Source organism: Oncorhynchus kisutch, linkage group LG7 (assembly GCF_002021735.2).
Source record: "Oncorhynchus kisutch isolate 150728-3 linkage group LG7, Okis_V2, whole genome shotgun sequence".
NCBI classification, from domain to species: domain Eukaryota; kingdom Metazoa; phylum Chordata; class Actinopteri; order Salmoniformes; family Salmonidae; genus Oncorhynchus; species Oncorhynchus kisutch.
In genome coordinates this window covers 30,418,884-30,435,866 of record NC_034180.2, presented here as the reverse complement: position 1 = coordinate 30,435,866, position 16,983 = coordinate 30,418,884, and the positions used below count along the sequence as shown (strand labels likewise).

Sequence of the window (16,983 nt, the reverse complement as noted above, 5' to 3'; positions counted from 1 at the left end):
TTGGAAACAAACTTGAAGTTTGTCAGACTGCCTTAAAATAGTTTAAATCTTTGAAGCTTCTGGATTGTCCAGTGTTTGCTGCACAGAGAGAATAAAGTGTTGTATCTGCAAAAGTTCACATGAGCGCCGTCACAGACTGGACTTCCCTGGTTGCCTGACCTAGCTGAGACCCCTGTCATCATCTGATCCTGCTAAGATGAGGCATGGCAAAGAATTACCTTGGTGTACATTTATACATTATATTATCCAAGAATAGAATCAATGGTTCAATCATTTAAATGACCATTATTCCCAGATCTCAGACTGTAGTCTACCCATCAAATCAAGATGGAACTTTGTATCCATTCACTGATTGTTATAATATACTGCAAAATTCACCTGAGCTCCGTAGACCAGTCTTCCCTGGCTGTCTGATCCTGCTAAAACATGATGAGCATAGTATTGTATAGTGACTGCACCATGACAGTGTAGCCTGTAGTGCTGTTTATACCATGTCAGTGTGAAAAGTAGGGAATTAGCTTGGAAAACTGACAGATCAATAATGTTACATTGCTATACTGTGTCTAATAAAAACTCACATCGCGCTGTCAAAAGAAATCTGAATATCAGTTTTCAGTCGCTTGGCTGCTGGTTTCATCATTTGATTTAGGTCTAGTGTGATTGAGGCATAAGTAATAGCTAAAGTTAGTGAGCTATCCAGCTAACGTTAGCCAACGTTAGAAGGAAACTAGCAAAGTTAATTTACTTCTGTTGAAACGGGACAAAAAGGCTACAAAACAATTCATACACATAACAGCTGTTAGATACAGCAACCTGACACATAGCTAGAGACTAGAGCATAACTGGCTGTGGTAGCTACTAGCTAGCCGGTTCATTCTCTTCAGACAGAACTTAAGTCAAGAAGGGATAAAATATTACTGTAGCTAACGTTACAGGTCAATTACACTACTAGCTCAGCACTGGTAATATAAGTCAAACAGCAGTTACAGGTACCTTGCCAGCTACATCAGTCAAATAAAAAGTAGCCAGTTTCTCCTCTGCTTGCTTTTACGACTTGGAGAAAAATTGCAACACACACAGAGACAGCAGCTGCAGACAGCAGCACCGTGCCTTTCAGAAGCTTTGCCGTCCGCATGGTCTTTGTTGTCCACATGCGCCTAAATCCAGCCCACTGTACCCGTCAAACAGCCTACCCGACCGCTCTGAGGCGTCCGCATGGTCCTAAAGCACACCGATGGCGCTTTTAGTATCACAGTGCAATGGTAAAACTGAGGGGGGGGGGGGCAAAAAATGCCATTTCAGAATGTGGGGGTCGTGTCACCAGTGAAAGTTGCGCCCCTGACTCTATTTACTTCTTGCCTGTATATTATGCAGTTGACTGCATGCAAATGTGTTGAAAGAGAACCAAGATTTTATTGATCTACTCTATATATAAATATTTTTTAATTATTGACAATTTCCAATGTTGACATTCAGGGTATGTATAGAGGTAGCACTATTAACCATGACTTACCAATGGTTTCTGAAACACTGCATTGATACTTGGCGAATGGGGAAATCAATAAGGTTAATGCTTTTCCCACAGAAAGAAAGTCCAGTAGCTATAGGCTAAACTTATCTGGTCGTTCTGGATGATATGAGTGCCAATGCAAGCGATAAACTGATATTGATGATTGAGTGTCAATTATTGAGCACCGTCATGATTTTTCTCTTTCAAGCCTTGGTCTGTTCCAGTAAGTTGTTGCTACATACTGTACATTGATTTATATTTTTGATGATTGACATAGACAATCCTGCTTAAAAGTATGTGAACCCTTTGTGCAATGACAGATTTTTTAAGTTTTTACCATGAAATCTTAATTTAATCAGAACCAGCCTTTTGATCTGACATAACAGGTTTATATTTACCAATACCATATGTTGGTGTAGAGGAAATCATGCATGTAGTAGAAAAACAAAATTAAAAAGTAATTAGTGCAGGTGCAAAAATAATTGAACCCCAAGTTGCATTGGTTAAATCAAGTAGGTAAGTAGAATCAGGTGGGTAAGTAATTGGGTGCCAAATGAACCAATCAAAGGAAAGATCATTTGGAAAGAGTTTGGGCGGGACTCTGATAAATAGACATAAGAAACCTGGTAAGTTTGGTGTTACCCATTCAAGTGAATGCAAAGCACACCATGCCGAGAGGAAAGGAGCTCTCAGAGGACATCGGGACGAGGGTAGTGAGAGCACATCAGTCTGGGAAAGGCTATAAAATGATCTCAATAAGATTTGAGCTCCATCAGGCCACTGTGAGGCAAATCATTTACAAATGGAGAGCATTTAACATGACAGCAACTCAGGCTAGAAGTGGAAGCCCTTCCAAAATATCCCCAAGAGCCACAAGAACAATAATAAATCAGGTAAAAGCCAACCTAAACATAACATCTAGAGATTTGCAGACCTCCCTCGCTCAGGTAACTGTGCATGGTTCAACAATAAGATGAACACTGAATCGAAAGAAGCCTCTGCTAACAAAAAAGAACCAAACTGCCCGTCTTAACTTTGCTAGAGACCACCTGGACAGGTTTCTGGAAGTCCATTCTCTAGACCGATGAGTCCAAAATGGACCTTTTTGGTCACACCGCTATGTTTGGCGAAAATCCAACACTGCCTACCACCAGAAGAACCTTATCCCAACAGTCAAGCATGGTGGTGGGAATCTCAAGATCTGGGGCTGCTTTTCCTCTGGACCTGGACGACTCCACATCATTAAGGGAACCATGAATTCCATGGATTCTTGAACGTCAGGCCATCAGTCAAGGAGCTGAAGCTGGGCAGAAAATGGGTCTTACAACAAGACAACGACCCAAAGCATTCAAGCAAATCTACCAAAGAATGGCTCAGGAGAAAGAAGATTTGTGTTTTGGATTGGCCAAGTCAAAATCCGGACCTAATTCCAATCGAGATGCTGTGGCAGGACCTGAAGTGGGCAGTTCATGCCAGACACCCCTCAAACCTCACTACAATTGGCTGAGTTCTGTAATCAGAGACTGATTACTGGCTATAGGAGAAGTTTACTCTAAGTTATCGCTGCTAATGGAGGTTCCACAAGCTATTGACTGAAGGGGTTCTCATATTTTTTACACACATCAAATCTGAGTTTCTGTTAAATAAACTACTTTTGTTTAAAAAAACAGTGAAAATATATATATTTTTGTTTCTGTCATTTACTTGGAATGTCTATTACAAAATTGTTATATTTTATAACAAAATAATGACTAGCCCTATAGGGTTCACATACTTTCAAGCAGCACTGTACAGCATATCCCCTATCACTGTCTGATTTCCTGTAGAGAGAGAGATTTTTTTCAGAAGTATTTTAGCATTAATAGCATAACAGTTTCTTCTCGTGTCTATGCATCATTTAGGGACATGTTATGCACCGACCGTATGTTGCCATGATGTGTAAATAAGGCTTTTTAAGTTCACCCTGCTGCATGAACTAGATGTGCAGACTGACTGCAATGTGGTAAATAAAGTAGGGACGTCTGAGACAGACTGACATCATGGCTTCTGGCACATAAAGTTTAACGCACACGAAGGTCCACTCCATCCAGTGACACACAGTTCCACGATCCCTACACATGGCACGAGACAGCCTCCACACAGTGACACAGTGTGTCACAAAGCCTGAACCAAGTTCTATTATTGAAGATGAGTTTGTTGAGCGCACCGTCACCACTAAAGGCTCATCTCAATAAAAATATGAAATACATTTATGAAAATGCATTTGTAAATCTGCAGCCTGAGGAGCAGTGTTATGACCCAGGGTACTGTGACTGCTGTATACACGTGCAACACTTCAGCTCTTGATCTGCGTCTGATTTCCCAAGATGGTGTCTCCACAGAGGCAGATCCGTTTCCCTGGCTGCCAGAACATCAAGCAGACAGAGCATGGGAGGCTTTAGTTCTTCTGTGGTGGGTGCCTGCCTGCCTCTCAGCCTCTCCTCAACTGCACTGCAGCACTGGGCTGGGCTGGCTTCTGTTTAAAACTCACCTCTTCTCAGCTAGCCTAGCCTGCTGCAACGTGGCTCCCTCTGTGGCACAGCTATTCCAACAGAGATACCTACCTGAGGTGTTTAGTACCAATGGGGATGTCTTTTGTCCATTTTACCACCACGTTCATGGTTATGAAGACGCATTGAATATCGCAAACTGTGATTTTCTGGGGATTGAGAACAGATTATTTCTCAATGGCACTCGTAAACTCACAGCAGAGTCTTATATAAAGTATGTATGTGTATGGTTCTTGCTCTAAGTCCACTGATGAATGCCTGTCTGCTACATAGGAATCTAGTCCTAGTACTATGTAATAGTACAGAGATAATTAGGATTCAGTCGAGGGATTTGTGCATATAAGTCATTCATACTGTAACACTCTTGTATACACCACATGCCATTTGAAAGTTTCTCTCAAATGACTTAAACGGACTTGATTTTCATGAAGAGACACAGGGAGGAGGAGCAGTGGGAAGGAGAGAGTTTCTTCTGGTTCTTCCTTTCATCTTGATTTGACTAGTGACTGGGAAAAAAATAGAGCCTGGCTAGTCTTCCCTTCATCACAGGGAGAGAACACATCACGTCTCAGTCTCAGACGCCTGAATGTATAGCTGCACCCCCCATCCCTCTCTCAGCTGACACTGCTCTCTCCTCTCTTCTATCTCTCCTTCTCACCCAGCACACTGGTCGCTCGCTTTCTCTCTCCTCTCTCTGAAGAACTTCAAGCGAAACTCACTGATTGTGTCTTGAGCATGCTAATATCTAGCCTCTCTCTCTCTCTGTTTGTGTTGACTGGATACCTCTCCATATGGCGACAGGACTGGTATGACTGGGAAGCATCTGGTCACACCTGGACTATAATTTCCAATTAATTTCTACTGGAATGTTACTGTTGTCTACCATTTGTTAAAGCAATGGCATTAATAAGTAGCACTGATGATTCCCACTATGGCTCATGTATTTGAACTTTTTTTCATTTTATTTTTTTACAGTTGCACACCTTAACTGTAGCGTCAGCTAAATAAAGTACTGTCTGGGGCTTTCTAGTCTATTTGTCAACTTTAAAATGTGCTTCTCTACAGGGAAGGAAATGTATTATTACTGGGAAATCTACAGAATGTCAGAATCACTCTTTCAATGTATTCCCTCTTTATACTTTCAGATGGCTAAGCAGACAAACATTTATCCACTGATTTATGTATACACTAGATGAGATGGCTAAGCAGACAAACATTTATCCACTGATTTATGTATACACTAGATGAGATGGCTAAGCAGACAAAGATTTATCCACTGATTTATATATACACTAGATGAGATGGCTAAGCAGACAAAGATGTATCCACTGATTTATGTATACTCTAGATGAGATGGCTAAGAAGACAAAGATTTATTCACTGATTTATGTATACACTAGATGAGATGGCTAAGCAGACAAAGATTTATCCACTGATTTATATATACACTAGATGAGATGGCTAAGCAGACAAAGATGTATCCACTGATTTATGTATACACTAGATGAGATGGCTAAGCAGAAAAATATTTATCCACTGATTTATGTATACACTAGATGAGATGGCTAAGCAGACAAATATTTACCCACTGATTTATGTATACACTAGATGAGGCTTAGAGGGTGCTGTGTTGAAGCCAACGTGTCTCCATCTTGACACTCCCCCACCATTGTAAAACATATTTTGGAATAGAAATGTATGCCACATTTATTATATTACAGACACCTTATTAATGCATACTTTTAAATTATATTATGTGAGCTAAACATAAAAAAACAAAATATACAGTATTTTTTTAAAGATCCTTAAAGTATGATGTTTTGAGATTACTAATGTTACTAATGTCCCTACTACAACAACTAAAAATAGTTAAATACAGTACATGTACTTTTGTCCTTGAAACATTTTATTGAAATACTGTAGAATTCCATTCATTCCTATAAAGGACTGTTCCAATATGTGTGCTGTGCTAATATGGCTGAACAGTGGTTTCAAAGCCTCTCAATGGCCAATACATAGCATCAGCAATCCAGGGTTTATATACATCATTGGTTTTATTGCAAAGTCCAATCTGTGATACCATATAGTAGTCAAATCTGAACTCCCAGAAATTAGATTTGCCAAGCTGATACTGTCTGTGTGTTATTAGTTATTTCTGTGTTGCGTGTGTTATTATTATTTATTTACCTTTATTTTACTAGGCAAGTCAGTTAAGAACAAATTCTTATTTTCAATGACGGCCTAGGAACAGTGGGTTAACTGCCTGTTCAGGGGCAGAACGACAGATTTGTACCTTGTCAGCTCGGGGATTTGAACTTGCAACCTTTCGGTTACTAGTCCAACGCTCTAACCACTAGGCTACCCTGCCGCCCTGCCGTGTGATTTGAATACTACTGGTCGGATACAGGGTTCTGATTCTAAGAGGAATCCGTGTAATCTGATGCAATCTTCTAGACCAAAACAGTCCAATTTAAGCCATTTAAATTAATTAACATAAATTGTATTGAGGTACCTCAAACCTTTTTTGTTTTTAGTTTTTTTAGAAAGCGTTTTGAGATACTTTGTCAGGCTTGATTTGGCAAGAGGTCTGCATTCCAATAATCTGTCCAATCAACTCCTGTGTTGTGATAACTCTAGTAAGCTCATTAACGCTGGAGCTACAGTCCTTGTTCAGACACAGGTAGGGTGCAATGAAGGGTTCTAATTGGAACTGCCAATTAAAACTGAGCAGGTTGACAGGAATTATCGTGGCTAATTTACCACCATATGTGTGTATTGACACCAAGCCGAAGAGAAACAGTCCAAGAGAAATGAGCTTTTCAAGAGCTACTAAAAATAAAGTTGCAATTGATGACTTCAGTGGGAGTGTGAAAAGTAAGATGTAATGACTACTTTCTGTAATAGTTTTTGGTCACAGAGTCTGAACCCATTACCCTTGGTTAAGTGCTCTTCCTCTGAAACTGACATTCATCAATATACTGTAGGAGCATCATGCCATTGAATTCTCTTGAAATATTATTGATTGTGGCTAAATTTACTAATTTAAAGCATTTTAGGTGTACCTTCTCTTTGGTGTACTCTAAGTAAAGACATTGATTATCAGACCTAAGATCGACAAAGAAAAAGACCAAGCTCCCTTTCCACTCAGTAAGGACCACTATAGATCATCCATTAAAACCACCAAATACAGTATGTGGTAATTATTTTACAGCGGTCAGTTAGAGGTGGATTTGGGTTCAGCATGGCCTTTGCGAAGGCTATCACTGTTAATGTTTTTGTTACAATTTCCCTTTTCAGTGAAAATCTTATCACAGAATCTCAGCAGAGGAGGGTTTCAAAATAATCTTCACCATCATAATCAACATCATCACCTTCATCCTTATCATCGTCATAATCATCATCTGTTCCTTCCTCTCAGATCGTGCCTCCTCTTTTTCCATTAGGACGTTGCAGTGTGGTGTGTTGCACCAGTGCCCCCCAACCCCCCACACCTCCCCCTTCAGTCCTCCTGCCAGGAGCTGTTACAGGTCCCCCTTCCACCCTCCTCCCCTCTCCCCCTCCCTCCCCCAGCCAGAGGAGGAAGCGACGGTAATGTCAGAAACGATTAGAAAGACAGGGGCCGTTACAGCAACTCTCAACAGGGCCACAGAACTGTGCTGTCTTGAGACACACAGCCAGGTCTTCTAATCTCGCCTATTTATGCTGTGTTTGACAGTGCTGTAGATTGTCAGTGAGTTTGATTAGGAGACCCAGGAGACATGGCCAGCTGACACAGAGACACAGGTCTGTTCACTGTTCCAGGTTAGGTGTACTGGGTCAAACATGTTGGCACTATGTCTTTTTTTACCTTGTCCAGATTTACAGATGTGACATGGAGTCAAACAAGGATTAAAGATGGTAGAACTGTTGTTGGCTTTTCCATGGTAATTTATAACAGAGATCTCTTCATTTCCTCTCAATGATATTTTCCATTCTAAGATGGTGGAACTCTGTTGATCCTTTAATGTGGCCTTTTGGATGATCCTGGTACCACAACATGAAAAGCCCAAAAGCAATAATCACAGAGAGACTATTAATATTAATATCCGGGGGGAGAGGGTGATAATGTCTGTGTTTATGTTTCGAGTCTTGAAGATTTTGTGATGAACCCAAGAGGCACTCTAAATGAGTCTGACACCCCTGACACCATAGGGTGTGTGTGTATTTTTGTTGTTGTATTTAAAAAAATTCTGATCCCCATTGGCTGTTGCCAAAGCAGCAGCTACTCGTCTTTGGGTCTTTCTTCGTGAGTGTGAGTGTGTGACACTGTGAGTGAGGGTGTGTGTGACGCTGTGAGTGTGTTTGACTGTCTAGGGAGTGCTCCACAGCCTCCTAAACCCCACCCACACAGTGAAGATGCTCCAAGCATGAGAGCTCAAACACAGCCCTGAAGCACCTTAGTGACACCGGTTATATAATGCTCCTTCTCATGCATATTCATAACGCTTAGAAAAACAAGTTTATATCCTCTATGAATGATTTCAAGTTCATTATCAACCACTATGCTTTGAATTTCTTGACTCTTTTTATTCTTCTCGTCTGCTTTTTCAGTAAAGAGAGCTGAGTGAGCTATATCTTATTGAAATAAACTATTCAGAGTCAGAATACATAATGTGTTAACATGTTTCAAGTTTTTCCAAGTTGCATAATGACTTGAAAAAGAAATAGAAAGGCGATTTATTCTATGGAGAGAATGGAAATGTCCAGCACTGCTCTCCCTGTCCAGTTCTAATGATGACAGCAGTTAGACATAGGTGATACACTCAGTGGTGCTGATCAGACACACTCCACAGCGGTGGTGTAAAGTACTTAAGTAAAAAATATTTAAAGTACTGCTTAAGTCGTTTTGGGGGGGTATCTGTACTTTACTATTTATATTTTTGACTATTTTTACTTCACTACATTCCTAAAGAAAATAATGTACTTTTTACTCCATACATTTTTCCTGACACCCAAAAGTACTTGTTACATTTTGAATGCTTAGCAGAACAGGAAAATGGAACGGGAAAATATTCACACACTTATCAAGAGAACATCCCTGGTCATCCCTACTGCCTCTGATCTGGTGGAATCACTAAACACATATGCTTCGTTTGTGAATTATTTCTGAGTGTTGGAGTATGCCCCTGGCTATCCATAAATTTAAAATACAAGAAAATTGTGCGGTCGGGTTTGCATAATATAAGGAATTTGAAATGATATATACATTTACTTTTGATACTTAAGTATATTTTAGCAATTACATTTACTTTTGATACTTAAGTATATTTCAAAACAAATACTTTTAGACTTTAACTCAAGTAGTAGTTTTCTGGGTGACTTTCACTTTTACTTGAGTCATTTTCTTTTAAGGTGTCTTTACTTTTACTCAAGTATGACAATTAGGTACTTTTTCCACAACTGCTCCACAGTCACACCTCAAGACTACAGGGTAGGTGTACATGGGGTCCATGTTGGCTGAGCAGGTAGGCAGCTGCACCGTCACCAGGTGTGTCTTGTTGTAGGTACACACACGATGGTAGGACTCTATGTAGGGAGGGTCCAGGACAGGCTTCTGAAGAGACACACACAGAGACCAGGTTAATTTCGATTAACATGTTCGTTCATTCAACAAGCTCCACAATTAAGTTACTCCATTGGAAGTACAGTTTATGAGAAATTAGTTTATAATATATTTGTTTATTACTTGCTTTATTTTGTCACTGGTCGATTTAGCCTTTAGCCGGGATACAGTGATGCATTGTTCTACAATAATCATCATACTGTAGTTTAGTACTCATAATTAAATAGTTTACAGAGTTTGCTGACATCTACTGATTTGTAAGCGTTATCTGCAGTCAGACTGCATAGGACTCTCTCCTGCTCTCCGTCCTCACCTCCCAGGTCTCACAGCGCCCCCAGCAGGTGTCCGTGGTGATGTGCAGCCCACCACAGCCTGGTTTCCTGGCCCGGAAAGTAAACTCCGGACAGCACAGCCAATGAAGCGGGCAGGTTGACGGATGAAGCCTGGATTAGTGTAATGCCATGATCACAGCACAGCAGCACAGAACGCAACCTGCACAGACACCACAGGGTTATCTCTATTGCCTAACATTACACTCTCTCTATATCTCTATATCTTTTATCAAAGTCTTCAAATAGTCTGTGTATAGCAAGTTAATGTGGTGAGTATTGTTGTACTTTACTGTTGGTATTTTAATGAAAAATTTAAATAACTATTAAGCAAAATCTTAAAAAATGAAATATTCCAGAGATCTCTGATTGCTGACCCAAACTCCATAAAGAGTAAGTGTGACTGATCTAACTAAAGTGTTATAACTCACCACTGAGTACCTCTACTCTGGGTCATCTGGGCTCTCAACTGGTCTCACTGCAGTAGATCTCCACTGAAGAGGACTACCACTGAACCTCTGAATCAGGAGCTGCAGTAACTCCGGTAGCTGTGATGTCTCTGACAGCACCTGCTAATGGATCCCAGGGAAGAACTTCCAGCTATTTATCCCAGCATGTCACGTCAATCAGGAGCCAGTCAGGGAATTAGTAACCTGACTGGCTCTTGCCAGAGAGTCAGGCTTCTGTCTGATCCCCCTTAGGCCTTTCTACCTCATCAGCCCAGTCACCTGTGAACTACAGGCCATTAGCCTGATTAGGGACTGTGGCTGGTTCTTTGTTCATAGCGATCCACATAGAAGAGGGGGGAAACACAATCATACCTGTAGATCTACAACAATCTACACGTGAGATCCTTTCCCTGGACCTGCTAATTAACTTGTGTGTTCTTATCCATTTCAGTACAAGTCTGTAAATGTAATTACATTTTGTAAATATGAATTTATATTTTCACAGAGCACTTACTGTAGCTCTAATTTGGATGTTTAGTGTGTGGAGCCCATGGAGACAGGAGTATTTTACGGTCTGGTCTGATATGTGTCAGCCACAGTAACAGAGATGAGAGCAGGGAGAGAGAGAGAGAGAGAGAGAGACGAGAAGACCTGACGGTGTATTTGGATGAGTAAATACTTCGCTCATCATGAAATGACCGTCTCCCTCAGGATAATGGGGATTGGAGCAGAAGAATTCAAGTACTTTACGAAATGAACCTCAACCTCCACCCAGTTATGGTTAGATTAGAGTAGCAGGGAGGGAGGATGAGTCAGGGATGACTCCACCTGATCTCAGTCATCTAAGCCCCCTCCTCACTTCCTGGATATCACATATTACCTGGCATTTTCTAAAGAGTTCTAAAGTTCAAGCCATGTTTTAAAGCTCAAATCAGGTCATCTCTGGCTCTGGTTAAGATGATAATACAGTGACCTCTTGTTCCTGTTGGCAGGACTGACTATTCCCATAAATCAAAGGACCTCATTCAACCATGGACGTTTAGTTAATGATACTGTATGAGTTGTGGGGTGGGGGAAAAAATTGCAATTCTCAAAAACTATACAATGATAATGGACTGGCTGCCTTTGCTGTTGTCAATAACTGTACAAAAGGCCAGGTGTATATTATGTTTATTTATTTTCTCAATTAAATCTGCAATAAATACTAATTTCATTACATGGCCCCAGCAGACAGCAGATCTTAAACTGGTGAGACAGTTTAACTTTTCACTCTGTTCCAGGCATACAGCAATTGATATCTAACACTGACACTCTAGTCTCTAGTCAGCTATAGAGACCCACTGGAGGAGGAGTGGAGTGTTTATTTGCTAGTGTGACATTATTACGATTCCATCAAAGCCGCTAGTCTGGCAATAGTGTTGCTGAAGAACATGCCATATTTAAAAAGGACACTCTAAACCTACTTATCCATAAGATCTGCGTTTGGTGAAGTGGATGGGTTTTTATATCAATATAATACATGAATTCTGAGATGTGATTTGAAGAAGTTGTTCTTGCAGTGACTATCAGTGTTCATGTTGTTGTTCCACTGGTTACAATGGGATACACTTTTGTAGGCTATAGCCCCCAACCCCTACAGGTGTGACAAAATGGGGAGTATGTCCGACGTGACTGGTTGATATATTTAGCTGTCCGGACTCGGTCTGAAACCCACTCCTCGATCGGTAGAGGCTCGCTTTACTCTCGGAGTTGTGTAGCCATCTCCACATTTGCGCGCGGTGGGAGGGGTGTAACTCTGCTGGTGCTTCACAACTTGTACTGTACAGCGCACTCTGTTTTCCCTATTCCAATCAATGAGTATTGTTATTGTTGGACTTGTATCTGATTGCCAGACAACTGAAACACGTCTATTCAACTTTGTTACATGTAAGTAGACACCTTTTGGCGAATGAATGATAGTGGCTTTCAGTTTGGAAAGCGCAATATTACTTTACTTACTCTGAAGAAGCTTTTAATGTTTGATTTTAGGCCTATTATTAGAATATTTGACCCTCTATTCACCCCTCGACTTGTGTTTAGATGATCATATTAGCCAATATAGCATTTAATTAGCATATTTGAGTTTTGTTCCCCCCTCTCTTCATAAATCGTGTAGCCTATGATGAGTTTCTCATTAGGCAACTTCACCATATTTTGACAGAACTATAGGACGAGCTGCACGTCGACAGTATAGCCTTCATGATTAAAATTCTTCTGGTCCAAGGACTCAAGGACTCTTGACATTACAAAACTTGGGTTTGAAGCGCACTAGAGCGGCACTGAACACGTGCCCACTGGTGCTCTATTTTAGGCAGTGACAAGTTCACGAAGTCGACACGTCTGTCGTGCTATCTAGCATTTCGCTAGTCAAAGTGCACGACATTTATTCTTAACTCGACCTATGTGAGGAATATTTTAAACTCTAATGGAAAATACTATCCTCCCACTGGGCACGGACTTAATTTCAAAGTCTAGTTTGATTGACATTTGGTTGAGTTGTTAACTAACGTGAATTCAACGTGAAACCAACAACAAATGTCACCACGTCATTGGATTTAGGTTAAACGTTGGGTGAAAGAAAATACAACATTCCCTTATATTGATGACTTTTTGATAATCCAATCAGTTTTCCACATGGATTCAACTTCATCACATTGCATTTTGTTGTTTAAATTAGTGGAACATTTGTTTGACCAGTTTTTGCCTAAAAACAAGCTTGTTTGATTATGTTTAACTGTTCTCTCAACAGTGTATGACTGCCATTTTTATGGGACACATTAAGTTTCATTCATGCAGCCAATTTGCAAGACAAGACCCTCTGATAGTTTCTTTATGAATGGAAATAATGCTACAGGTTATTTTTAGCTGTAAAAACATTATACAACTACTTGAATTAGCATGGACTCTTTTTCAATGTCGATGAAGTTCTTGCATTACTTACAATTGATCAAAGTTACTGCTTTGTTGCTGTTCTATTTGAGATCTTTGCATTTTACTTTTAAGTTGTTGATTCTTTTAAAAAATGGTAAAAAAAAAAAATGGTTTCCCCATAGGAGAACCCTTTTTGGTTCCAGCCAGGTAAAACCATTTTTTGTTCCAGGTAGAACGCTTTTGGGTTCCGTGTTGAACTCTGTGGAAAGAGTTCTACATGGAACCCAAAATGGTTAGACTCGGAACCAAGAAGGGTTCTTCAAAGGGTTCTCCTATGGGGACAGCCAAATAACCCTTCTAGTTTCTAGATGGCAGTTTCTTTTCTAAGAGTGGACACTGGTTCTCCTGAGCACATACCATAACATTAGGTCAGGGAAATGATAGTCGTGATTGATGGATTGGATTGACTTGAGTTAGACCCAGAAAGTAGATGCTGTGAAAAGTCAGATGTCTGGCAAAGTTTACAATAACTTTACTTGTATTAAACTTTGCCTTGAACCGATCAGAGAGACCAAATATTTCAGATTGAATAAATTCACAGAGATAGCCTAATCTGTCAGTTAGTTTTTACAAGGTGGAAGTTGATTTGTAAAACTTTTTCATAGTATAATTTCCCTCATGTTAACGTCCTCATGTCCATTTTGTCAACCATAGAATCTGCTTGGACCTGAATGCTCATTAAATGATTATCTGACATGTAAAATCATGCTTCCTGGTTTATGGAACCGATGAATGAAAGCTACAACCAGAGGGAGATATACAGCACAAGCCCAGTCAAGTAATTGGTCTCTTTTTTCAATAACAATGTCTCTGCACAGCATATTGGATGTTAAATACTAACAATGAAAGGCAGAACGGATCAGAGCAGTATGACTTAGTCATTATGAGTGGGAGTCATGTCCTTGACCCTATTTGCCAATCTGTTCCCGTGAGACCTGGGCTAGACTGGCTGAGTGGTTCTGATATGGGGAGGCCTGTCTGTCTGTCCTCTGCCTCCTCTGAGTCGGCAGATTAAAGAAAACAATGCCCTCTCTCTGTTGAACACTCATGTCTCTCCACAGGCTTACACAGGATACTGCATATGCCCCAAACTGCCCTTCCCAGTGTCCCTTTCTTTAAATGAAACAGGAGACTATTTTTCCTCACCCTCATCTCTCCCCATATTGTGTCACGTGTGTGTCAGAATGCTTGGCTGGATGGGTGGAACTAGCCCAACACACTACTGATTTATTACCCCTGTTCAAACATGACAAAAGGTCTGTGTGCCCTCAAGTCTTGACAGCATTAAAGCCACACTGTAGTTTTTTGTTGCCAATTACATACACAGGCTGAAACACAAACAAATGCGCCAGCAAAACAAATATTGTTCAATTTATGCAAAAGAGGACACCAGCACCTCTTTGATATATCCCTTGCATAGGCCCTTCCCCTCAGGCCTCCAAAAACAAAACAAATAAGTGTTAGGCCTATATTGTTGACGGAAATAGAAGGTATGGTGCGTAACCCTCCACCTCGTTGTCCAGCCATGGAGTCGTTAGGTGAATGGACTGGACATGTGTTCCAGTGGACAAACAGATGGTGCTATCTGTCTATGTCATATGTCTGAAGCCTGTGTTATGGTGTTATTGCCTCCCCCCCTGCTCTTTTTCCAGTGCATTGTTAGAGTATGTGTTTTTGACCCCCACTGTATCCACAATTAGAGCAACCCTGTATGACTTTGTCTCAGGGACACACAATCTCTGTCCCTCTCTCTCTCTCTCCAGCTGACATGAACCTTTGGATAGCACAGATGCCACACTGAGGATAGCGACAACACAGTTTAGGACTATGATTGAATTGAGTTGCTTCTCAGTCCTGACACTACGGTCTTTCCACGAAATGAGTGCCTTTTGCGTCCCTTTGTAATTTAAATAAATATTACATATGATATTAACTCAATCCTGTTATATTAAATAAAGTACCCTTTAATACAGACCACGTGTAGAATTCAATCAAATGATTTTTATTGTGAATAAAAACTTACTAATGTGCCAAAAAAACAAACAATTACTTGTCCCTCTGTGCACCTTCTGTAACTTCTAGGACCATTTAACCCCAAAATATCTTCCAAGTTCTCTCCATCATTCTAAAGCCCTAATTATTTTGTTGCTTTGACATAGTCATTTCTGAAGATTATTTATTTACAATTTTTGTGATTTTTCATTTTTCAAGGTCAACCCTGTTATTTGAACTTAGCTCTTGTTTTAATATATATATTTTTTAATAACTTCTATTTTAATAGTCAAATCATTGTGTAAAATCAGGTCGAGCATAGTATACATTTTTAACCTCTTGAGATGGGGAAACAGTTTTTTATTAAGTTTAACATGTGCTTGCTCTTTATGACAGAATGTTAAAATTAGGTAAAATCAACTGTTATTTTTTTGGGACCAAGTTACACTTCTCATAAGGGACCAAATTGGCGAAATGACCCATTAGCAGTGGTGGATAAGGCCTCGCCTCGTGTTTATGCATTTTAAAGTTCACCCTGTGTTTATTGCCATTATTCTCTGTATAAGTTATATAGGGAGAGGTGAAGAGCTGTAGGTTAAGACTCTTATTGTGTATTGAGTATTTTGGCCACAGTCACCTGTTGCCTTTTCATAGCTGTCAGTCAAGTTTGATAATTGAGAGAGAGCAAAGAGAGTGGAGCGAGCAGAGAAATTAAGCAGACATCTTTAAAGGTCACACATATTTCCTATCACTTATTTGCATCCTTGAGCTACATGAAACAAGACAAAACAGAACTTCCCCAACCCCCACCAGAGACAGAACTTAAACTGATAGAAGCAATCATGGCTTGAGACTCAGGTTAGGACAAATTGTGAAGAATTATTAAATATTAAAGCATTTGACCTCTCACTAAAGGCTTCAGTCATACAAAAGTTATACTTAAATCTGAACTGGTGTCAATGGTGTATTGGAGGTGAAGTCAGGTGCAGGAGAGCAGAGTATAATGAACAGGCGCACTTATATTATAGTTCCAAAAATGAGAGCACTAAATGTAAGGAACTTATAAAGTAAGGAACTTGCCTGACAGCCCTGCATTAAGAAAATTGGGATAAATAAAAAAAATCTACCAGTTTAATTTAAGGACCCCAAAATGACAGCTGTGTCATAGATTGCAAAAATGATGTAGTTATGAAGATATTTTGATGTACTGACTCCATGGCACATGGTTTATGAACTGATACGCAAAATGACACCTAATTCAAAACATATAATATTAAAGCTGATCTACCCCCTAAAAAATCTAATAAAAATACATGTTTGGCAAATTGTTGGATTATGCAGTCTGCTGGTGTTCTCCATGTTGTGATTTCTGCCTTCAACCTGGTGAGTGGTAGGGTTGCAACAGTCATAACAAGATATAACTGGGGAACACGGTGACGTTGATTTACAGGCTTTAAGTGTGAATACATGGATCGGTATGCTATTGCTACTACTGAGTGAATTTCAGTATGTGTGCATCTCATTGACTGTTCTTGTGTAAAGGGTATTGCATTAAATTGAAGGTGTCACTCATAAACAATAA

At 40.0% G+C, this 16,983-nt stretch overlaps 2 protein-coding genes across 14 annotated transcripts in view; one reads left to right on the top strand and one right to left on the bottom strand.

Moving 5' to 3' along the window:
- Positions 1-3,845: 3,845 nt before the first annotated feature.
- Positions 3,846-10,447, bottom strand: LOC116374671 (glycoprotein hormone beta-5-like). The gene is given in 6 exon segments (XM_031828464.1): positions 3,846-3,911; positions 9,488-9,652; positions 9,975-10,063; positions 10,066-10,086; positions 10,089-10,153; positions 10,422-10,447. Coding segments are annotated over 6 exon segments (432 nt in total).
- A 1,757-nt stretch (positions 10,448-12,204) lies between these two features.
- syne2b (spectrin repeat containing, nuclear envelope 2b) overlaps positions 12,205-16,983 on the top strand; it is a 132,258-nt gene continuing 127,479 nt past the window's right edge. For 11 of the 13 annotated variants that reach the window (XM_031828914.1, XM_031828911.1, XM_031828908.1 and 8 more), the window contains exon 1: positions 12,205-12,365. The gene's annotated coding sequence lies outside the window, so the exon portion shown is untranslated. The remainder of the gene's footprint in view (positions 12,366-16,983) is intronic. The other 2 variants (XM_031828910.1, XM_031828906.1) reach the window with 1 other exon arrangement.